The sequence below is a fragment of the Chlamydotis macqueenii genome, chromosome 4, assembly GCF_036417535.1.
Source record: "Chlamydotis macqueenii isolate bChlMac1 chromosome 4, bChlMac1.mat, whole genome shotgun sequence".
NCBI lineage: Eukaryota > Metazoa > Chordata > Aves > Otidiformes > Otididae > Chlamydotis > Chlamydotis macqueenii.
In genome coordinates this window covers 15,679,466-15,704,487 of record NC_141559.1, presented here as the reverse complement: position 1 = coordinate 15,704,487, position 25,022 = coordinate 15,679,466, and the positions used below count along the sequence as shown (strand labels likewise).

Below are 25,022 nucleotides of genomic sequence, written 5' to 3'. Positions count from 1 at the left end.
ATAGGCCCCTTAAGAAACAGCGAAGTCATTCAGGATAGTCAGTGAAAAATAGCCTGTAAGACTGTAACGCGCACATATTGTCCTGCTTACATGCTCTCTCTGGTGTCATTCCCATTTATCAATGTCGGCAGGCTCTGTTCTCATTAAAACACTCTTGCACAAAAGCAACTTAATTTTCTTAAGAGAAGAGGACACCTGATTCAATTTAGTGCTCGAAACCAGGAACTTGAATATATATATTTTTTTCCTGTCTGAACTCAGATGAATAGTTATGAACAGCAATAGAGATTAAACCTTATTAGGTATATTTATATTCTGTTTGCAGTAACAGTGCTGTGGCAAATAGCTTTCTACAGAGCTGTAACATCTTATTAATGGAAACAGCAGTTAAGACATGAGCTGTGGTAACACTCACATGAGATTTTATTTTTAAATAGGAGATTGAAGGAGTTGTTTAAAGGGACTCTGCCGACTCATTCAAGCTACTTCTGACGTCCTGCCTTCTTCCTCCACCTTCTCGAACTACACTGATCTCTTTGGGTAGATAAAACTTCCTTTTCTGTCCTGTTTGGTCAAACCATTTCCATAACTTTCTCAAGTCTTTTTTTCCCTTTTTTTTTTTTTTTTTTTTTTTTTCTTTCTTCTCCTTGTCAAACAGGAGATGTGGATCTATTAAATTTTACATTAATAACATGGACACTGTAAAATGTTATACTACCACATTGTGTTCTCTGTTCTCTACTGCAGTAGTACTGCTAGAGTCCTTGTCTTTCTCCAGATCTACTTTTCTGGGGTTTTCTCTCTTCTTCATTATGCCGTATGTGTTGAATAGGATATTTATTCTTATGCCTGGTACTTGAGCTGTATATCCCAGTAGTACATGTCTGAAAATGATAAGAGTTCAGCAGCAAGTAGTTGTGGGTGTACACAGAGCAGCTTTGTATGATACCCAAGCTGCTTCCTTCTGAGATGTTTTGAGGCTGTTTAGTTTCTTTACTCTGCATCTGTGGCCTTGGCCCTGGAATGTCCTTTCCACAGAGTGGGGATAACTTGGGGCCAGACAGGTCCTAGTTGTGCATAGCATGTGCTCTCCAGCTGTGGGATGCCTGGGGGATGCAGGTCCTGTGTAAGTGTAGGGTTAAGTACAGTTAGGAAGGTTACCTCCCTAAAGGCTGCTGAATGACACTCAAGAATCAACTGTTTAATGTTAAAAATATAAACATATTGGGGAAAAAAAAAGCTTTTTACTTTTTTATGTGGTTTCTTTCCCTGTGACTGCAGTAAAAGAAATTGTAATTCCAGTTGAGTTGTGAATATTTCATTGGAATCCTGCCAATAATGATAAAGTGCTGGATTTTGACGCAGGTGTTCCAAATGTTGCCAGTGTTATCTTTTCCTGTTCTTTAACGCAGTCCTACTACATTATTATCAAAAGATATCTAGTCTAATAAATTCTAGGATAGTTTAGTTTGATATCAAAATAAAAGGAAATGGAACAGAGTTCAGAATGTATTCTGTATTTAATGCTATCAAAATCTTAGCATGCTTGTTTGATTTGCTGCCCAGTCACATGTACTTGAATGCTTTGTGTACTTGCTGCTGGATTTGGGTGCCCACCTGTGGGGATGTGCTCAGCCCCTTGGCTGGGGCTTTGCCTTCTTCTGTCTTTAGCTAGCCTTGGTTGCCATGAGGACTGTCTTGGATCTGGTTGCTGTCAATGTGACAAATCTTAGCAGTGTTTTCTCTAGGTATATTACAGGATAAGGTGGGAGATGAAGGGCTGAAGCTTTGTGCTAGGCTTAGGTATGGGAAGAGGAATGTTTCTGCCAGGTACTGCCAGATAGGTTTTCTTCAGAGGTGGGCTGGTTACTTCTCACTTGAAAGAGCTTCAGCCCGGCCAATCCTCCCTGGCAGTGCAGACCAGCGAGAGTGAGAGAGGTGCCTCAAGCACACTGCTATACTGAGTTGACTGAAATTGTACCTGCTTAATAATAAATAAATTTTTTGTTTAGTGGAGCTAGTGTCTACTATTTTAAACTCAAGTGGAGTTGTACATGCTCTTCTGTACTAGGTCTGTTAAGAGTACTGGCAGTGACTTTCAGTCTTTGTTGTCTCTGAGTTGTTGTAAACTTGAATAATTGGTCTGGTTGTTACTACTGCTGCTTTTGAATGTGATCAGACCTTGCATTTCAACACATGGCTATGCATTTACCTTTTGAATTTACCATTGATTTTATAGAGAACTCCACTCGTATTAATGGTAAGTGCAATGAACAGTTTACAAACAGATACGAATGTGAACTTGGAGTATTATAAGGACATCTAAATGTTTCCATGTGTTACTGTTTAATTTAAGCTGACTGCAGATAGCCTGACATCTGTTGAAGCACAAAAAGGAGCAAACACTAAAAAAAAGTTATACAATAATAGTGACTAATAAATGTTTCAAATAGGAAATGAAGAGTCTAGCTGTATCATGTGTCAGCACTAATGTTTGTTTGTATCATCCCTCTAAGGATCTCAGAGTGCTTTTTAAGCACTAAATTAATTTTGACAATGCCCTGTGAGGTATGTAGGCAATATTATCCCTCTTGATAGAAGGGAGTTGGAAGCACAAAGTGTTTAAATTCTACAGGGTCATACTACTAGGTACGTTTAATTAAAAATTGGAGTAGTTGATTCAGTTTACTACCAGTTTATTTAAGCTGAACCGGAATAACAAATACAAGCCCCAGGTTTGTGGGTATGAGAAAAATTTACTTCTAAGTTTATTTTGCAAGAGAAGTGTTTATAAAGAAAACTGCAAATAGAGTAATTGACATGTGTAAGCCCTCCCTCACTGAGGCAATTAATCCAAATGATTATAGCTTAATTTGTGGTCTTCCTAATTTTTTTTTTTTCTTCTTTTGCCTGTAATGAGTGTTTAATCATCTACCATGGGCGATTTCTGACACTTTGGAGAGAAGGATAAAAATTACAAACTGGTGTACCGCTGGACCAGTCCTGAATTATGACTTTTGCACATGACTGGCTGAAAATCTGAAGTGTAAAATTTGTCTAAGATTGTTTTCTTAGTACCTATTACATGCTTGCAAATATTAAAAAAAAAAAAAAGCAACTCTGAAATCTTCCTGGTGGATCAGGAAGTAAGAAAGAAAAGAAGTTTGATGACCAAAATACATACCACCAGAACCATCTAGTTTCTCTTCTTTCCAGGTACAGAATTTCTCCTGAAAGTGGAATTGCAGGATATTTTAAGTAAAAAAATTTCTTGTCTTTAGATGATTCTCAAATCGGAATTGGTAGCCACTGATGTGGCTAAAACTAGATGCACAGTGTCCTCTTAAGTGTGTCGGTTCTTGACAGCTACTGCTTTGTTCTTTGTGCATTGTTGAAATGACCGGGAAATCGGTTGAGGGCTGTCTAGCACTGGAGTTATTTCTCTTGCATCACTAGACGTGGTCTGGTAGGCTCACCTACTCTGTAAGCAGAGCCTGGCCTGAACCCAGCTGCTGGTAGGACCGGATATTTTTAAGACAGGGAGGTAAGTTAAGCATGTTAAGTAGGGAAGGGCTACTTTTTATGCTCTCTGTCCATTTTATGTGGACTTCACTAGCTTTCCTGAAGAGGACAGGTGATATGGTTCTTGGTAGCAGACAGAAATGTAGCTGTCACACTGCACACAAAATCTGCATGGGGAGGAGGGGACCATTAAGTTTCCTCCTAGCCTTCTGGTGCAGAAGAGGAGCCCATATGCTTCTGTCTTTCAGATCTTAACAGTTGATTTACACTATTTTGTGTAGTGAAGACTGTGTTCCAAGGAAGAGATCTTTAAGTGTGCACAAAAATGGAAGTCTGTATCCTCCTTCCTGGATTTAGAGGCAGGCTGTAATAAAGGGGACCTTTCTGCATCTTTATCAGATTTAAGTGATCAAATACAATCAGTCTGTGTAAAAGAATGGCACATGTCCAACAAATACCAAGGAGACTTGACAAACCTGATGAGGTTTTTTTTTTTAAATAATGATAATAGTAACCTTAAGAGGGATATGTTAACAAAAGATAGCTACAAGGACAACTCCTGTATTGAAACTGATCCCTTGCAGTAAGTTTCTGTGCATGGGTGTAATGTTTCTCTCTTTTGCCACATGAAAGTATCAGCTGTACAGCTTCAAATACAAGTAGAAAATCCTGATTTAGTTCACACTTGTTGAAGAATTGTTTTAAGTAGTACTCACTCTTCCTTTCAGCTGTGATCTCTGGCAAGAGGAGCTGTTTGGACTTGTGCCTCTTTTTTATATTCAAAAAAGGAATGCTGATGAGGAAGAGGTGTTAAAATATGTTACTGTAGTTTACAACTGTCAGCTATAATGTTTTATTTAGCTGTATCCATTCAGATGCTCCCTCCGCAACATGGAGTGCCATATGCCATTGTCCCTGTTAGTAAGCAAGTCAGCAAGGGTTTCCCTGTCTGCATTTGTTTTTGCATTTGGGCCGCTGAGGAGCTGCGGTCCAGTGCCATCTTTTATTGATAGGGCCAGCAGAGGAGGAATCTAATGAAATTATCAAAGCTTTGAATTAATTATGAACTTGAATAAGAAAGCTAAGCTCTCTAGAGCCAAGGATCTCATTACCCATTCATTTTCATAGCATCCTCTTATGGAGCAGAAGGCAGGTTCAGCTACAGCTCCTACCCTGATTTTGGACTTTATTCAAACTTGCTAAACTCACTAGCATCCACTTGTTATTAATCTGTGGCTGGAAGTGTCCAGGGTGATTAATTTGAATCTGCTCTAAGTCTTCATGTAAACGGTAGATTTCCCTCCTCCCTTTCCTCTTACCTTTGCTGTGTGGCTTTTCATCATCAGACTGGCTGCCATACAAGAGTTTGTTCTTTCTTGGTAATTGGGAAAAGCTATTCAAGATTCAAGTTTTGACTTTCTGGAATTTAATGAGTTAGTTTTAAGAAGTAATACTGCTACCTTTATATTTCCTGGATATTTAGGTAAGCACAAACACTTCTAAAGTCATTATCAAAATTGTTTGTTTTCTTATTTTGAAAGGCTATGGAGTAAAATGTAATGACTGAACATTTTGGCCTCAAAAGTGTGGGAGTGTGGGTTTTTTTTGTTGTTCCTATTTTAAATGTGTTGGTCAAACTAGAGAAACTTCTGAATTTGTCAATACTTCATTATGATGAACAATTAAATTAGTTTGCTTGCCTGATTAATATTGCATTAAAATTGTTAAAAGTCTGTGAAAATGCAGTGTTTTAGTTAAATTGGTTTACAGTTTTTTAAAATTAATATGTCAATATGTTAAAATCTTTCTGGCAAATTAGAGCAAAAGCACTGAGACCAAGCTTCTGTGTAATATTTCTCAATCTTGTGGATATTCCTCTTAAGTCTACCGGCAAGGATTTTCGTTTCCTCCTCTTTTTGTCCATTTCAGCACATTGTTTATGAATGCATAAACTAGAACCTATCAGTCTTCATAAGTTACAGGCCACTGGCAATTTTTAAAGCAGTGGCTAACTGCCTAATGGTCTCTGTGTACGTGTGTATTTGGAGAATCTAATAGCTTGTTGGGCGTGGGAATAACACTTTGTTCTTGTACTATAGCTATTTTACCATTGGTGATATTTATCTTTTTCTCTCTTCAGGCAGCTGCTATATTTAATTCTGCTTTTGGAAGTTTTTTGGTAAGTAATGCAGTATTTATAGCAGGTGCTTTAATAGTCTTATTTTTAAGAGTATCGTTGGTGTGTTTGTATCTTTCACGTTGGTGGAATTGTGCCATTTAGCTGGTAAAAATGTGAATGATCTTTTAATTTATGTCACTATGCCATTAAATACTGATATTACCATTCCTTTTATTTTTGCTAAAGCCTTGAGAAAGGTTAGTGAATAAATTGTCTCTGCTCATGGTAAATTAATAATGTGTAAACACATCTTAATTTTCTCCTTAATGGGTTAACAGAATCTATTATTATGCAGATGCTTCAGACATGGGCATCGATATATTGATTTTTCTAATAAGGCCCATCAAATACTCATTATTTTCTATCAAGAGGCCATGGATTTTGAAAAGAAAACATGACCCAGCTGATCAGAGAGTAGATGCTAATTTACTCAGTGACATGTCATTTGTTTAGCATATTTCACTGTCAGTGAAGCCACTCAGTGTCTCTGAGGAACACACTAAAATAGCTAGATATGGGAAAGAAATCAATGCAGCTGGAAATAAAACCATTTCTGTAAAAAGCTAAAACAGTATTTTTAGGCCTGGTGGTCTGAAAAGATTCAGAAAGGACACTGTAAGGAACACTACGTAAATATATTTACAAAAAAGGAAGAATAGATTTCTTTTATTGATGTGTTGTTTAGAGAGACATTAATGAATATTAAATACAAATTACTTTATATGTAGGCAAGCTTCTGTAACTGTTTTATTTATTTAGGCAGCTAATAATTAAATTTGTTCTTCTTTACTAAAATGTGTGCGTGTTTAGAAGTGTGTGTTTGTGATTCCAATCTTGTGTCCCCATAAAGAAGACTATGATGTATAAAATGAATGAATGACAAAAGAATACAAATTAGGAAATTAAAATAAAAACTGCAAGTCCAAAATAACTCACTTTATGTATATTTGTTTCGCGAAAAGCTGGAGTTTGGGAGTTTATGTATGTACACCTGTACTGCCAAGAGAGAAGGTTGCATGGCGTTTCGAAGTTATGCATTGTGCTGCTGCTTTTTTGAGGGACCAAGTTAAAGTTAGGAGAGTGGATGGAAGTTTTGTGGGTATAGTTGACTATTCACGTTTTTAGAATATCAGTTCCCAAACACTTGTTCCTTTTTGTTCACCTATCATATTCTTCTCCAATGGGAAGAAGGTATTTTCTACCTCAAACTGTGGCATCCCAGTGTTAGAGCAACTTTTTAGTCTGTGTATGTGCATGGCATTTTCTCTCGTTGCTTGGCACGAGCTCCAGTGTCTCTGCTGTCCCTAGCTTTCAGTTCAGGAGGTTTCACTGAATACCCAAAGGCCTTGGTTCAGCTGTCATTAGAAGAATGTCTTTTGACTTCAAATAAGAATTTAGGCCCCAGAGCATCTGACTACAATGCCAGCTCCTACTAAAGCAACATAAACATGTTTGTGGCTCTTTGAAGAAATCTCAGTTAAATAAGCTGAGCTAGTTTGTGTGTTCATGTAATAGTCCTGATTTTGGTTTTGGTCTTAGTTCCATGAACTGATTATTGGAAAGTTCCATTTACATATAATTACCTCATTTCACTTTTTATTCACTTCATGGTTTTTTTGTAAATCTTGGAGCAGCATTGCAGTAAACGTGTTGTTTAAAATGTTAAAAAAATTCCCAGGAAAGACTTTCAAAAATATTAAAGATCAGCTAGACTCAAACCACAATACCAGCTGATTTTTTTTTCTAATTACTGATTTTTTTAAAAAATAAAATTATAAAGAAAGTAGCCACTGTTAAGTCACAAATATATACAAACACTTAGACACTTTCTGTGATATCCTAGTTTGAGATAATGATTATGTAGGGAATTGTATGTATGACAGAAAATAAATCACAAATATTTTTACCGAAAGCTTTGTTCTTAAAAACTTTTCCAGTTATGCAGTTGATGGAATGAACGTTATGACTGAAAAGGCAATGAGGTGATAGTAGATCAGGGACTGTAATAAGTAGCCAGAGCTGTTTACCAGTTTCACAGTGCTGTAGGTCTGGCATGGCCTTTAATTGAGTGGCTCTTGAATGTCACTAGCATGTGCTCACTTGCTTTGTAAGTTTTCTGGGAACAGCTGGTAAAAAAAAAATGTATCTGTACACACACACACTTATTTGAAGTCGAAACTGTTCTATAAAATATGAAAATAATTGGCCTGTTTCTGAGAAGATAGTGGAAGGTCTTGGTAGTGTTTTTGGAAATCTCATCAGTTTATATTGGTGCCTAACTTACAGACTTGGCTGTCGGTGCAGATCCTATTTCCTGTATCTTTAATTTATGATTAATCTAAATCACTTTTGCATTATTTTATTAGTGTCTGATGATGCGCTGTCTGTGGATAGGGTTAGATGTAGTTCTATACCTTTGTGACCATAACCATATACATGTCCTGGAGATAATCTGGAAGGATCTGACCATTGGCAAGGCTGCAACTGTTCCTAAGTTCCTTGTCTTATAATGTGTAGCACATGGGTGGGTTGCTGCACTTGCCTGTAGCTCTGACAAAGCCAGGAGGACAGTGTGTTGTCTGTTCTCAGACTATGCCCTGTGGGCCAGTGCCTGTGTATGACAGTGTGAAGCAAGCTGATTTAAAAGGGCTGAAAGATGTGCTATGCTTTTAACTCTATTTTCCTATGGTGTTTTTTTTGTTTGTTTGTTTGGTTGGTTTTTGTTGTTGTTTTTAAAGACTAGGAAATGGTCCTTGAGAAGTTAAATTAAAATAAAATGTGGAACAAAATGTTTGCAGGAAAAGACCCAGCATAATGTCATAATGCTAGAATGAGTTTATTCAGATGAAAAGGAACACATTGTGATACGCAAAATGTAGAAATATCAAATATGTCTTGATGAGCAGAAATACACTTACATTGAGCATTTGGAGGTGTTTTCACTGGTAAGGAGATTTACAAAAACTACCAACCAACTATAAATTAATTCCTTTTAAACTCCACCAAAACCCATATTCCTATAAATATGCAGGCAAAATAATGTGTGGAATGATACTGTACGTATTTACACTTAATGTAATAATGTCCCAGGTCTAATTAAAACACAGTGTTTTAAAGAACTAATTGTTACAGAAAAGTGTTTTTATGTAGCTAAATTAGTAATAACTAACGATAGATGAATTCAATTTACATAAATTTCAGCCAAGAGAATATTTAGAATCATACCACAGAGGATTGCTGTGAGTTGGGTAGTTAATATCATTATCTCCTCCCCTCGTTTAAACAGTTTGGTTTACAGTAATTGTGGAACATAATAACTTATTTCAGTCTTTCCTCTTAATGGGGTTTTAATAAAGTCTGATAGTGTTTTACTGATACTGGGTGGCTGGTTATCAGCAAGGGTGCTGCTGTAAAACATGCAAATGCATGCTAAGATCTGCTGAGATAGAAAGCACTGAGGTAGCTTCTTCCGCTTGTAGGAGAGGATACTTTTAACATCTAAAGGCTAAAGAAATAGTCTGGGATGTTACAGTATGGGTCTGCTGAGGTTCTTAACATTGTATGCGATACCATGCTCCCTGAGCATTTCTATTCTGCTTCTAACAGTTGTGCTCCAACAGAAAAATAATGCTTCTTAATGTCCGAAGTGCAGAGCAGCTGGCAGGATATCGCAAAACAGGCTGTGCTGATGATTGTTCTGTGGCTCAGCTTTTTGGCTTTAAGTTCACCAAGGATATAGCCTGTCATTGAGGCTGTTCTTGCACTGAAATGGAGACACGTGCTCGATTGAGGGCTAAACTCAGTTTGCAGTCACGATATAACGCCGTGTGCATGGAAGAAGGGGAGAGCCTAAAGTCTAGAAGAGGATGCCCTTATAAAATGCTCTGCACTACTAGACTGGAAACAGCCTTGTCTAATCTCTTTTTACCTATCATTAATCTCCTTTCCACTTGAGGCAGCAGGCTTGGAGACTCATGAGAGTATCCAGCTTGCGATGTGAGTGAATATTGTCTGATTCTTTGGTGCCTTGGGGTTATGAGCAGTAAGTATGAAAGGAGCAGCCATCAGCTTCACCTTAAACAAAGACCTGTAACCAAAATCTGAAGTTCTGGTGACAGGAAATCAAGAGAGAAAGAGAGGATTCAGAGGACTCTGCTCTGGTGATCATTGCACTCCTGAGAAAACAGAGCAAAGGAAAATGAAAGTGTTGCTTGAGACTTCTTATGATGCTGTTTTGGATTAGCTTCACCTCCTCTATTGAAACGTGTGCGATGAAATAAGGCATATGTCCAGGCTACGTAAGTCAGTCTGAACGAAGGAACCTATTCCAAATGCCCATAATTTCATTAATCTCCTTTGTCCAAATTAAGTATGTATGGTTTTGTTGTTTTTTTCTGACTGTATAGCTAAGGGAACAGAACTCATTCATATTGTTCAAAACCTCTAATTTTTGGAGTAGCCACTTGGCTAATCAAAACAAAGCTAGTGTTTTTATTTATGTTGTCTTCCAAATGAAAGCTAAAGCTAGCAAGGAATTATGAAAGTTACATCTTCACATATACACAAAGCCTTGCTGGTTAATGAAAATGTATGGAATTCTTATCTACTCTGCTTTAGCAGGTATAATGATTTACACAGCCTGACAGCACTAGTGCAGCAAGTAAATGCATTAGTCATAGTGTCCATTTTTCTTGCAAATTTGTGACACAGATTTAATTATGGGAATGACCAGCAACTCACAAATCTAATTTTGGTAGGCTGAGCCAACTTTTTTATTTTAATAACAATGGATTTTTTTTAGCAATGATTTCATTATTATTTAAAGAAATCCACCCATATAGAAATAAACAATTGGCTGAATTTATTTACTTTATTTTATCTTAAGGGATGTTGAATGGTTTAGGTTTATTTTGTTTTTTTATTATAACTTTTTAATCTTAGTTATTTCTAGGATAAAGATACTTATTTGGCTTAATTATTTCTAGCACAAACATTGTAAATATTTTTCTAAAATCAGGCAAATGTTTCTATACCTCTTTGTTCCCTCTTAATTGTGTCTTTGCAGTAGGAAAAGGGGCAGAACGGTTATCTGGGATTCCCTTTTTACTGTGCTAGCTGTTTACAAGAAAATCTTGCCAGGAAGTCTGTTCACAACAGGTGCTGAATTCTGGATTCAGTTTTGTTTAATTTCAAAGCGGTGCTGCTTTGTGGTGTGCCACCGCACCCTTAGAAGTGGTCTCCTCTGTGAAACAGTACGGTGGTGCTGCTGGTCTGTGCTCTGAATTTGATTTGAGTAGTTCTCAAAATCCTGAGCAAGTTCTCCCTGTTAATCAGCCACTTGAAAAGCCAACTCAGCCTTGAAGGATGGGTTTTTGCATGAGTGGAAGAGGATGGTGAATCTCAGCAGCAGCGAGTCTTTGGACCAGGTATTAAGTACCTGCCAGGAAGAGTTTGGATTCCATGGAATTGAAATAATCTTGGGAGCCACTTATGTTGCCTTACTGTAACTTTCTTTTATTTTGTGACTGGTGCTCAGTTCTTTCATTGTTATTTAACATTCTTGTTTTGATTTCTGCTACCTTGATCTGAAATCTCAATGTAAGTTCGGGCATCATCAGCTGTTTCCAGATCAGCTAAGTAACATTTTAAAATGTTTAGACCTTCACTGTTATGATATGTTTGTGCTTCCAGTGTATAGCATGCTCAGTTTAATATGGAAGTTTGAGTTAGCTTGTACTATTTTGGTACAAGCAAGGCAGAGTAACAAAGCTCACTGTGACAGAGACCTCTTAGTGTGGGCTTAAGAAAAGAGCCCTTGATACAGATGATTATTTTGAGGGATGGCCAGGCACATGCACCCATCCCGGTATACTCTCTCTCTCCAAAAGCCAAACTGACAGAATGGATGTCAGTCAGAAACAAATGCAGAATTTTTTACAAAATAAAAAAAGAATCTACTTGTCTATGGGTAATGCTGAACTTCTTTTAAAACAGAATAGGAGTTAAGTGTAAAGGTTTGTGTGTTGGTTTTGTGTAACTGGGGGGAGCTGCAGTGGCAGCTTCTGTAAAAAGTCCAGTGGACCTGGCCGGGTCTAGGGCAGACCTGCCGCTGGCCAGGGCTGAGACAATTTGCAACAGTGATAATGCCTCTGTGATAACATATTTAAGAAGGGGAAAATAAAAAAAAAAAGGTGTGGGTGTGTTGGGTTTTTTTTTTGTTATTTTGTTTTTTAAACTGCAAAGAGGACTTTCCCCTGGATCTTCTTGACTGGGATGGTCGAGGTGCTGTATGCAGGGTTCTCGGGGTCAGCAAAGATGGCTGAATTGTCGAAAGCCCCCATATCTGTGAAGATCACACACTTAGTGTAGTAGGGGATGGAAGGGATGCGGAGATCCTTGTAGACCAGCAGATTGCTGTGCAGGAAGGCCAAGCCATTGATCTATACAGTGGCCACCACCTGTGGGAAGAAAGTAGCCATGGCCAGGGCCGCCTCTGTTCCTTTGGAGACACAGATGACACCCAAGCCAGGGCCTTGCACCTGCAGTGAGGCTGGGAACAGAGCCAACTGGCAGCACTGCTCGCTGGGGCTTTACCGGGATGTCCCCAGTCACCAGAACAGTTCAATAGTCAGAAAATTAAAAAGAAGTAAATGAGATTTTGCTCCCAAGGGACTGAGAGAAATCAGGTAGGGGGATAACTGGAAATCTGAGTATTATAACACCTAAATGATGTGTGGTCTGTCTGACACAGGCAATTTGAAAAGAAAAAAAAAGAAGTTGGTAGAGATTTACATGACCAGCCAGCACAGACTGAGAACCAGTTAACAAATAACAGCCCTGCTGCTGGTTATCTTTGAAATGTCAGGGAGAAGGAGGGTAGGTAACAGTAACCAAGAGGAAAGAAAACGTGCTGTTAAGTTCTTAGGAAAGAGTATCCTCTAGAAGGCCAATGATTAGTCTCTATTTTTTTTTTTTCTATCCAGTGGCTAAGAGGAAAATGCATTGAAATCTACATACTAACAAAAAATATGAAACTATTAGCTGTCAAATGTTTATAAATCATGTGGAATGTAGCTGGTCTCAGTGCTTTCTTAGTTCTCCTATTAGCTTTTGCTACTGAGCATTTAATTCATCTTCCCTGGTCTTACGGGACTCAAGCAGCCAGTTCTTCTACAACCAGTTTATTTAAAGGTAGCAATAAGTGGGCCATTAAATGTATCTCTTTGTATTCTCTTTGCAGCTCCAAACTAATTAACTACTATCTTTTCAAAGATAAATATATTTGGATATTCTACTTTTTCCTCTTCCTCATATGACAGCTAACAGTAGATAGCATTTTTTTTTTCCTTGCACCTACTTTTTTGGTCAGCAACCCCATCTAGTGCTCCTGCTTGGCGTCGTACTTGGTGACTGCTTTTGAGATAGTACATTGAATCCCCCCTTCTCTGATTGCAACTGGTTTTATGGATTAACAGGCTCTCAGGGAATGAAATAGCTGCGGTTATATGTGCAGTAGCATTCTTGAGCTAGTAAAACAAGGAGCAAAAGTGGAAGCTGCTGAAGAAAATTCCTATTTGCAGCAATCATCAATTCTGCCTCTGAAAGATGGTATTGAGAGTTCAAGCAGCTTTATTCTTCCAGTACAATTGTCATTTAAGAATTGCAAAGTAGAAGGGAGTGAAGTTTCAGGAGCTAAAACTGGACATTCAAAGTACCTTAAATTTTATGATCTGGCATATTTTTTCTGATCACGTATTGTGGGAAAACTGGAAATGAAAATGCCCTCAGACTGACTGTGGTACAGTCATCTCTCCTGTTAATGGAAATGGAATACTAGAAATGTATAAAAAGCTTGATTCCACTTTAAATTAATGCTAATGAATAACAAAGTCAAAAGAGTATGTATCTTTGGTAACTATCATTTCAAGAACATCTAGAGGAGAAAACGTATGTGTTTAATATTACATAATCAGACCATTTGTTGGATTAGTCTGTAAATCACATCTGTGCTGATACAGTTTTAGCGTAAAATCAGTTTGTTGTCTAAGATTACTTTTGTCATAATTTGCCCTGTTTACTGTGAAAATTAGCATTTTTGTCAAAAGAATATACCTATTTTGGGATATTTTTTCTGGTTCTACTTATTTTTTGTCAATGGTCAGGACTTGAAAAAAAACCCAACTACACTAGGGCAGAACTTGTGTGCAGATCATAATGTTGAAGAAGTTCTGGTACTAGTTTGTGATGTTTTCTTATTTTGCAAGCCAAAGAAGGTAACATTAACAGGAAGAAATATCACGAGTTCTGTTAGAAAGTAAGATCAAGATGTCCAACTTCTAGTTAAGTCACCAAAGTTTGTGTCATGGGACGATGTCACATCATGTATTTGAAATTAGTTTTAAAAATGATTTATTTGTAAAACAAGAGACATAAAATTCTTGCAAATAATTATTTGTATCTCTTGGAGCCAAATGTTTGAATTTACTGGTTCTTTGTTAGGTTGGTGCATGAAGGAGAAATTGAGAAGGGAGGTAGTATGAAAGACAATTTGGTTTTTGTTTACCATCTCTGTAGCATCTTTTAATACTAGAAGAAGCGAAACTGCATGCCTCTAGGGCTGTGATTGTACACAAAGGTGTAGTCATTTGGCCTGATTTAAGGGCAAATGCTCCCTGCAGAAAGGTTTCGGAATGCACAAAATATATAATTTTCTCCCTGTCTTTTAAAAAATTCATCAAAAGGAAATGAAAATGTTTTTAGAAGCTACTGTTACTGTTATTGTTCTCCCCCAAAGTTTTAGCTTGTGATTGAAATGGAGCAATGATCTTTCCTCTTTAGTCACCTGCATGAGAAAAGTGTGTGCTGGGGCGAGGAGAGGTGGACAGAAATCACCTCTTCTTTTGGAACAGGGGTATTTAAACTCCTTGTCTTCTGCTACTTCATTAGCACTTTAAACTAGTGCTGCTGCAAGGAGGAGTCGTTTCACCTGGCTTCTGTGTTTGTTATAAAATATGATCTGGTATGCTGAGGAGTCACCTACGTGGATGCAGTATTCCATAATGGAACATGGAGATCTTTCTCCTTCTGGAACCACCAAGTGTGGACTCAGTAGCTATCAAGAGTTGAATTCTAGAAAGCAGTGTGTGTGTTTCTTGACATCCCTTTACAAACAGCAAAAACAGTGCTGTATCATTATACGCAAATCTTCTTTTACCTTCAGTTGACTTTTCAGGAGAGGAAGAATATCCCAAGCACACTAATTTATTAAGTTTCTTGATTTTTGTTTCAGAACAGGTTAAAGCTCTGCCTCAATTTGGATGGGTTTTTTTTCTGTGATTCTTCTCTATCTGACCTAGCAGTGCCTGTTCAAAACTCGTCAGTCTGTGAATCGGCAGCCCTCAGTTTCTTGGAGTAAAAACAAGAGGGATGTATTACTTTAAGCTGAGTGGCTGAAAACCATTCCCCTTGCTGTCAGGGTGACAAATAATGTCCTAATGGAAGTGCCAGAGGTTAGATCAAAACCTTTTGCAGTCTTTATCTCATCTTGCAAGAAAGGCATGGTTATCATAAAACTGGAACTTCCTTTGGAAATTTGTTCTTTATTTCTGTTGGCCTTTTAAAAGGCAATTTTGGGAAACCATCATGACCCTTCAGTATGACACAGCAGTAGTTCATGAATTTTTTGGCTGGCTGTACTCCTGTTGTTACTGAGAGATTCCTTTCATTATTTTCCTTAGCTTCTTTCAAAGTATCAAAACAACCTACAGCTTTCATTCTTAATGGCACATATTTGAAAATAATGGTTATTGTGAAGGAGGGGGAGAAATATTTTAATTAATGGTCTGTCATTACCTGGCTTCTTTTAACAGTGTTCCATCAGTGGAATAAATTTTTCATTTTGACTTTGTGTAAAAACACCCCGCCCCCCATTCCCCCCCATTCCCCCCTCCAAAAAAAAAAAAAAAAGGCAACCAACTACAACATAACCCAAACCGTCTTGGAGATAATTTCTTCACCTGCCTTGAGACGTAGACTTGGTTATGCAGTTTATCACTTTTCTGGCATGACATGTGAGCAAATCCACCTCCCAGCATGTTCTTTCTCCTTCACTCCATTAATGATAAGTAAATTGTTTACTTGTTGCTTCTGCTTTTTAAAAAACATTGCATCATATAATTCCTGTTCTAAAGTACTTTCTGAATGTACCCTCTTGGTCAACTCCAGCGTAAGGGCTTGTTGCAGGAATGCTTACGTGGTGTCTTTTCCCTGTTAGTTGTTGGAAGGTCGGACAAGATGATCATCTGATTTTATCTAGGAAAAACTCCATATGTTGTACAAAGTAGGGTCACATCCTGAAAAGACTGTATGTGAGCTCTGACAGGGTGGAAACATTTGAAAATTTGCTTTTTTTTTAACATCCAAATAAAAATAATTTTTTTTACTTGTACCCAAATGTAGTGACCACCCTACATGTTAACATATGAAGATGGGCTTTATTACCATTATCTTATTATTTCTACATTTATAAACCATGCTTCTTTTTATCTCCTGGTTTTCAACCAATGTCTTGACAGGTCAACACTGGAAACTTTCTTTGAATACCTTTGTTCTCCTAGTATTTAACTTGACTGAGACTGTACATGACTGGAAACAGCTTTTTTGCTTGACATAAACTCACTGGATGAAAGCTGCATGCAGTTTCACCTCCTCTGAAATATTCCTAATATATAGTTTTGTCCTGTGGTATGATACAGGTGCTAGCGTTGATGCCTACCTGAGTGAAAAAGTCATTCTAGCTTCTTCCTCCTGGTGCATTTGAGGCATGTACTAATGGCCTGAAAATGCACACCTTGTCGTGCATTATTGCTTAATTGTGGTCTAGTTTCTTTCCCACATTTTTACTACTGCATGGAAAGTGAATGTTAACTATTTGAAGAAGTATATTACATAGGATTAGATAACATGAATAATGTGAAAGCCAGGATTTTTTTAAAACTCAAACCTTTTAATAAAATGGAATGTCAAATATATGAGCATGTCTTTCAAGAAATGATCAAAACCATGTGAAAAGTTTCATATCCTTTTTAAAGTCAAATAATTATCCACCATCATATAATTTTTTGTTAGATGGACAGTACAAAGATGAAAGAAAATTTTACAGATAACATTGCACTTCACAGCTGAGTGAAGCAGGTGTTAGAAATGCAGATTAAGTATACTGACTAAAGACTATATAAATTTGAAGTGAAAATGCCACTGGTCTACTTGCAGTGCCCCGCACATGTGAAGTTTCAGATAGTTAAATTATTAATTTTATTGTGTGAGATAGTGCAGCAGTTAGGGAGAAGGTCCTTGTGCATTTATGATGTTTTTTCTTCTTGTAATCTTTTTAACGGTACATGATGAGCATCTAACAGAATTTGCTTCATTGTGTAAGTTTTGCTGTGGAGAGTACATATTGCAGCTAGATATATCCATAGTGTAAGTTTACTTGCCAATTAAGTGTGTTTAAAGGAACATGCGGTGCAAACACACAGCAACACTACAACAAATCCACAGACACGGTGAAATTAGTGGTTGATCATTCAGCACACTCCTGACAAAGCAGTATAAGGTGTAAATTTACAGGTCATGCTTTTCTGGGCTTCACAGGCTTTGTGTGGACATTATGCTTCATGATATACAGGTGCCTTGCTCATATTGGTGGTGTGAAGCTTGTTAGGGTTTTGGTAGGAGGGCATTGGGAGAGGCGTGAGGGTGTTTTCTTTCAGCAAGTTAGTAACCTGCTAATAAACTGTACTGGCCTGTGAATTTAATTTTGTCATGACTTATCAGGTGCCTGGAGCTAGTAAACAATCTGTAGGAGGTCTAATTCTTGGACAAATTAGAATTGAAAGTGGATTGGGAGATAGAATTTCTTAAAGAAAGTAAGGAGCAGTGCTGAGGCCCCTGCTCAGCAGGAGGAACAGTCAATTTTCTTCTCACTCTGGACTTGTGAGAAGAGGGTGGTAGGCTCCCCATAACAGCCTAACATCTGGCTAGTGAGGGAGACAATAACAGGACATGGTGCTGTCCTCCATCACCTGGAATGACTGCAAGGAAGGGACAGCTTTTGCAGGTTTTTTGCTTAGTGAGTAGTCCCTGGATCTGCTAGTTCTAAAAGAAGGTTGTAATAAAAGAACTGCTTTTTTAAAAAACAGCCAATATTGTTTTGCTCATCAGCTTATGGGGTGTGGTATTTGTATTGGCAGGAGTTCTGCTCTGACTGGAGGAGTTGGTCTGTAGTCTGTACGTACCCTGTCTATGGTTGAGAAAAGCTTGGTGGTAATTAATGGAACAGATACTCAAGTGTCTGTCCAGTGCTTCCTGGGAGATAGACAGCATGCAGCTGGTAAACCAGTAGTTTCAAATTTGAAAAGGCTATAAATGGTTGTAAGTGTTTTGCATGTATCGCCTTTATTTTTTTTCCGTAAGAACAACCCATAAATCTCAGATATTTCACTGTTTTCCATGCACTCTAGCCATATGCAACTTGACTTAGCTCTATTTCTCTCATTTTTGGTAACTGCTGCTTAGAGATGTGTGGTTTTGTTCCTTCAGTGACAGTCATTGTATCTTTCTTTGAGCTACAGTACTGAGTTCCCTACATTGGGTACAAAATCGTATGAAGTCGTATAAAGTTCCCAGAAAGACCACTTGGTGCATTCATAGTACAGATAATGCACTATAATGAAGTAGGTGGCAAAAGGCTCTGAACAACCTGATCCAGTCGGGGATGTCCCTGCTCCTTGCAGGGGGGTTGGACTAGATGACCTTTGAAGGTCCCTTCCAACCCTAACCATTCTATGATTCTAAAATAACAATTTAAATTTTACTCTAGCCTTAACTGGTTTCTGGCATTTTGGTAAGATTCTTCTGGTCATTGACTTTGAGAAACAGCTTCTATCCACCTTTTTTATTTTGCAGGCCAATTAAAATGGAGCAAAAGAGCACAAGTAGTACATTTTCTAGACTGTGTAGTGTCCCCAACAAAGAACTGTTACAAGAGTTAATGTGTAAAATATATTTATTACTATTGCTGTTCATATTTTTAGTAGGTAGTTAAGACAAGCTAAGAGCATCACTGTAACACCAACAGCTTGCAAAATAAAAGTACAAAAGTACAAGTATGGTTTTGTGGGGTGCTTCTTTCGTTTTTTTTTGTGGGGTGGTTTTTTTTGGGTTTTTTTTTTTTTGGTTTTTTTTTTGTTTTTTTTTTAGTCCCCTCATAATTACAGTGTGGGCTTCCCAGCAAAGCTAGCCTATCTGCTTGGGTTGTAGCCGTTTTCTCTTCCAGTTCCAAAATGTGATCAATGTATATACACGTGTTCAAGGCAGAGAACTGAAATAGAATTTCGTCATTACTATCTCAGTTTGCTTACCCTGAAGCAGAGTTAGTGGAGGGCTGATCCTCCCCTCATTTATAAAGGTCTGTCAAAATGGGATATGTCACTCCAAAGACATTTGGCAAAATATATTATCAGAGTCCTACTACCTCAAGCTGTGCCATAATTATTACACCATAAATGCTTGCAAAGCATTGTACTGACTCCTCTTTATTTTTCAATCTGATTTCTTTTAACTCTAGGGATTAAAATTGGTATGCTAATTCAGACAACAGCACAGTGCCAGCTGAACTTGTATTGGGAATATCTCGAGCCAATGTTATCAAATAATATACAGAAAATTATATAATCTGTAATATATAGGAGGAGGTATAATTTGTTTTATTTGATGTTGGAATTATTTTGAAAGCTATTAGAAACCCTCTACAGATAATTACTGTGCTTTCTTTCAGGGGCAGAAAGGGCTATCACTGGTAGAAGAAACGCTGCGATCTTATCAATCTGTTTCATAAAGCTGTTCAAGCTCCCTAGATGAGCATGATAAGAGTAAGACTTCTAGGCGTATGTTTTGCTGCAGTGGTAGTTACTGTCTCTAGTCTGGCCAGATACATTTTTTTCGTTATATACTTGGTGCATGGATTTCTTAAATCTCTCTCAGAGTAAAAAAGAGTTTCTTCCTTTTTGGAGAACTAGCAAGAAGGAGATCCAGCAGTTGTCAGAGTTTAGTCGAGCACTGACATGTCCAAGCAGATTAAAAAGAGGTTTGTGATGGAGAAGAGTTTTGGGACAGGAGAGCTCTGGAGAGCAAGAGGCCTAAATTAAGATGATATATTGGAGAAGCATAAGGAAGAGAGGGTTGGCAGATCTCTGGGGAGTGCTGGGCTTGTGCTGGCTTTGGTGCAGAAGGAAGAACAGCAAGTTCTGGGTCAAGCTGGACTGGGGTTACCCTGAGACAACCCTTACTTGGGAGCTCCTGTTTCAGGAGGAGGGTGCACACACCACAGCTGTCCTGCACATTCCCTCTGCATGATTGCCACACATCTGCTGCCTGTCTGTTGTTCTCGCTCTCTTCTTCTTGTCATCAGAAATACAGGAGACCTTATCTGAGTAATCATTTGAGAGCCAACACTAACATAACGTGTTTAAGCTGAGATGGGAACATAGCTCTTCAGGGTGTTAACATCAAGTAGAGGCTGCTATAGTGATAAACTTTTGAATTGGCTTTTCCAGACTGTTTCTGTTACAAATACCCCAATAGAAGAATAATTGTTTTATGACCTTATATGATAAAGTTCTTGAACTGAACTCACATGGAGTTCAGTTTTCATGGATAATCAGGCAGTAATCTTGTAGAGCCTTTGAATGCTATCCTCTAGGTTTTATAGGGAATGTCTTAAATCGTGGTGAGAAGCCAATCAGCCAGACTAAGATGCTGAGGCATGACTTGTGCTGTTAGGATTATCTTTCTGATCACCTAGAAATTCATTGACTAAAATGTTATTTCAGTGGAGATTTAGCAAATTAAAGAAATACTTGGGGGTACTTTCCTGGCTTTATAAGTACTGCATTAGCTTCTCTAGTGCCTGAGGTTTCTAATGGAGCATCGGTCTGCCTGCCACTTGGGAACTGTGGTGCACATTGAGTTGTGCATGCCTGGCGCAGGGAAGGTGCAATGTAGGTGTATTAAAAGCATGCAGACAGAAATGTTTTTTGAAGTTGTTTTGTTTTTGTTTGGTTGGTTTTTTAATTATATTCTAAGAATTAGGGCTTGGTTATGAAAGATTTTTCTTGCCTAATTGTTTTGAAATCCATTTGAGCTTACTTCCATAATTAAAGTATGGAAAATAGTTTATGTTAAACTAGGACACAAATACACTTTTTACAGCATGAATGTTTCCATACCTAGAGTTACCCTAAATTAGCTATTGTACAATATATATGCCTGAATTCAGTCTGTATTACACAAATACCACAAGTGTCTCAAAAGGATCTGTACTTTCTGTGATTACAGTTGGCATATGTGAAACAAGACTTTCAACTGTGATTGAGTAGTTGTATGCATAGCTGTTTTACATACAGAGCTATTAGGTTTGCACTTAAGAGTATAAATATTTGAGCCAAGCATACAGCTTTATCTGCTTAGGCCGTAATCTCATACAATATCTCTGCTTACAGTAGCATCTTGCATAGAAAACACTGCTATCAGGAGCTGGATTGCTGACTTCCCCTCCCATTTTATAATGTGTTGAACACCACTGCACGTGCATGAGTAATAGAGATGGGGAGAGAAGAAACCTTTTCAGTATAAATCTTGTGGCAGTGTATTTTTAGAACCTGGGATTTTTTTTATTACAAATACTCAGAGGTTTTATTGTGTAAATTACAGAAGAAATGTTCCTGAAGTCCTTAAGAAAGAACCATTCTTTTCCTCTGCATCATGATAAATGTAGCAATTGTGTGTGTATACTAGAATAGATCATATTGAACATCCCCTGAGCTCCGTTTGCAGACAAGTCCTATCTCCACCATGACAAAATTCCCATAAGAGTTTAAATTATTAATGCCCTGGAATCTGCGGGGTTCAGCAGATATGTTCAGTGTTATTGATGGCAAACTTTATCCCTTTATTCCTGAGACACATAATGAAATAGGGAGTCCCTCAAATAACTGCATTTCGTGTTTAGGCTAATTTTGTAGAGGCCAGTGGGCTTTGCCTTAATGTGTGTAAATAGAATTTTTCTCTTTTACAGCAGATTGTGTGGTAGATGGGAATGAGACTGATTTGGCACTAATTTATGAATCCTTCTAGCATTCTCTGTGTGCTGCACCCTGTGTGGGCAAGATGCTATAATTACACTTACTCTATATAATGAGAGCTTTTAATGACAATTACTGATTGTCGTTACGGATGTTTAGGGACCATTTTTTTCTAGCTTAAGATGATGTATTGACTTCTGCGAGAGAACACTTTTATTTTCACTTTATGCAATATCTCTCCTTCCTCCCCCCAGCATTCACAACTGATAGGCTGACTGGTGAAGCTGCTAAAATATAGCCACAGATAATTATTGTTCAGTCAATTTAACTTCAGGAAGTACAATTTTTCACTCTTTTTTTTTTTTTATTTCTGAATTCAAATCTGCACATATTCACAGGTTCTTTCATAGCAATTTAGTATTTGGAGTGATATTATACAAGTTGCATTTGTTTTATATAACAAGATAAAACTCTTCTTCACACTGAATATGTCACTGCCATGTTAAGCAAAAACATCTACAAAAGCTTCATTTGTCTCTTAATGTACTTGTATAAATGACGTTTTAATACAAAGGGGTGTTCATTTTAAATAGGAGTAGATTTAATCTTTGTTCCAGTTTTCAACTAGATTAATTGTAGTGGCAAACAGCAAGTCCACTCAGTCCTAGATCGCAAAGTTGCTTTACACAGGTACACAGGGCTTGCTCTTTCTTTTTCTTTCTTTCTTTTTTTTTTTTTTTTTTTTTTTTTTTAAGGCTGTGAGTGTACTTCTCATTGACTGCTGTCTTTAAGTATAAATACAGATTTGGCAGCTTCCAGTTTAGCAGTCACTTGAGAAAGTGAGCTGTCAATAACTGAAAGATCAGTTTAACACTTGTGAGGAAGAGACAGTTGAAAAGATTTCCCCCCCTCCCATTTCACTTTCATTTACTGGAGGGTTTAGGGGTATCTTTCTCGGCTTTGGTTCCTGCTGCTGGCAGTCTTGTATTGATATGGGGGAGTGAAGCCTTCTTGTAATTCCAGGGGAGCAGAAGAAGAAGAGAATATGAGAATTGCATCCTCTCCTTAGTAGCACTTAGGCCTGTTCATTCCCACACATCCCCTGCGGCTTGCTGTGTCTTCCGTTGTCCTAACACAACTAGCAGGGGGACTGGGCTGGAAGACAGACCTGGTCTGAGTATTAAAATAACCCTTTCTATGCTTGTTGTGGCTTTCTTGTACTTTATGGTGTTTTAAATCCTGACCATGGCAGTAGTCTGGTTTATCATACAGCTGTCTTAAGTAAGAAGATGGTATTCCAGAATGTGGGAACAGAAGTAAAAGGTTGGATGGAAGAGAAAAGCCCATGGCAGCTTCTGGAACTCATTGATAGCTGAAGGCAACACTTAGGTAATCAGACCATAAGAAAGACTGTCTATATACTACTCTGTTTCTGTGGTCTACAAACCCTGAGGCCTTAAGTCTGATTTCAGTATTTTACTAATATTTATGTGTACTTTGCATTCATTTGCTAATGTGGTAACAAAAGGCTTTCGTTAAGTCTGTTCAGGTCTCCAGTAGAAGGAGCCAAGTCTTTTGCTGTGACACAGTTTTCAGAAGGAGTTTGTGAAATTAGAGGCTTAATTTGTCACTCTGTTAGCACGATGTGTCATTGCCTTCTTAAAATATTGAGTGTATGCAGATACCTAATGACTGAATCATTGCAAAGTCTGGTGTCTGTTACTTGAGTTCAAACCTTTGGATCTACTTGGACAACCGAAAGCACACAGATCATAGCTGATACAAACAGCCTGCTTAAACAGAAAATAACAATTGTCTCCTAGGACTAGTAACAGAGAGCAAGAATCCTACTTCCCTGTGTTTTGGCATTGGTTCATAAATACATATGTGACTGGCACACAATGTGCATTGTGTTTTGCTGTATAGGCTGATTGACCTGTGCCTGTGCATGAAATGGAACAGGGCAGTCACCACAGGCAGACACCAGCCTGCAGTGGTTGGTTCCAGTCTCTGAATCCCACAGGTTTACATACCCCTGGGTATAGACTAGGATTAATTTTGCTTCCTAGCAGAGGACCTCTCAGCTACATGTCAGGTTATGCTAGATCTTCTCAAGTAGAGGAAACCTGGCCCCCAGGCCGTGGAACAAGGGTCATAGTCCAGAGATAAATAATACACAACACAGGTGCTAGAGAAGATGCTATAGAAAAATGTGAGTGGCACTCACAAGGTCAAGTGCTGGGAGGCACAGCATCTTAAGAGCTGTCTGTGAAAAGTGGCAGCTCCCAGTTTCTATTTCCCAGTAAACCTCAGTTAGTAGAAATTGCAAGAACTTCACAAATGTAGGACTATCAGCATCTTACCCTTGAAAAGGAGCAGATCTGGGTTGCTAGGTTTCTGAATAGACTTGCGTCTCTGTAAGCAGGCTTAGCCTCTGATTTCAAAAGTGGAAATGCAGCCTGAAATAACACCCTTAGAAGGATTTTGGCCCAGGCTTAGCCAGCCTGTTCTCTGTGCTGATTATGTTTAGCCTATCTCACACACACTCTCCTGTTGTCAAGTGATGAGTTGAGGCTTTAATTTTCTGATTACCCTTAGCAGGAACCACTTGTTAGGAAAGCAAAGAATCATGTACTTCAGCAAAATTTCTTATTCACAAGTCTTATGCAACAAGAGAGTCACCCCTGGAAAACCACAGACTCCTGTTCCTTTGTTTTTCCATCACTGCTTCTGGGAGTCTTGCATTTGTGTCAAGCAGTTTTTCCTGCCTTCTTGGCTCAGTTAATGTATTTTTTTTTCCGTTGTTTGACTTCTCTTGCTTACAAAAGAACCAGCCCTTTTAAAACTGGCTGGTTCCCAAGTCTCTCTGTGCTGCAAACTGGGTGATAGTTTCAGCTCCCAGCCCATGACTTTGTTTCTACTATTCTCTTCCCAAGCCTTCCATCTCTGTGTAATCGAAGTCCACACCACAGCTGGTGGAAAATATGCTGTTATACTGGAGAGGAGTCCTTCTGCACTGGTGTGTCTTGTTTGTTCTGTGGCCACACCATCCTCTTGCTGTCAGGCCTCGGTAGCATGGGGAGGTTTCTGGTTGCGTTGGCAGAAGGCAGTGGTGGTCAGCATAATGGTGGTACCACTGTGGATCATGAATTGAAGCTGTATTCATGATTATCCCTAAT

General features: G+C 38.2%; 1 protein-coding gene across 2 annotated transcripts in view; it reads left to right on the top strand.

Moving 5' to 3' along the window:
* SLC10A7 (solute carrier family 10 member 7) overlaps positions 1 to 25,022 on the top strand; it is a 150,148-nt gene that overhangs the window by 44,386 nt on the left and 80,740 nt on the right. For both annotated transcript variants that reach the window (XM_086747457.1, XM_086747458.1), the window contains exon 5: positions 5,663 to 5,701. In XM_086747457.1, the coding sequence (XP_086603583.1) occupies positions 5,663 to 5,701 (39 nt within the window). The remainder of the gene's footprint in view (positions 1 to 5,662; positions 5,702 to 25,022) is intronic.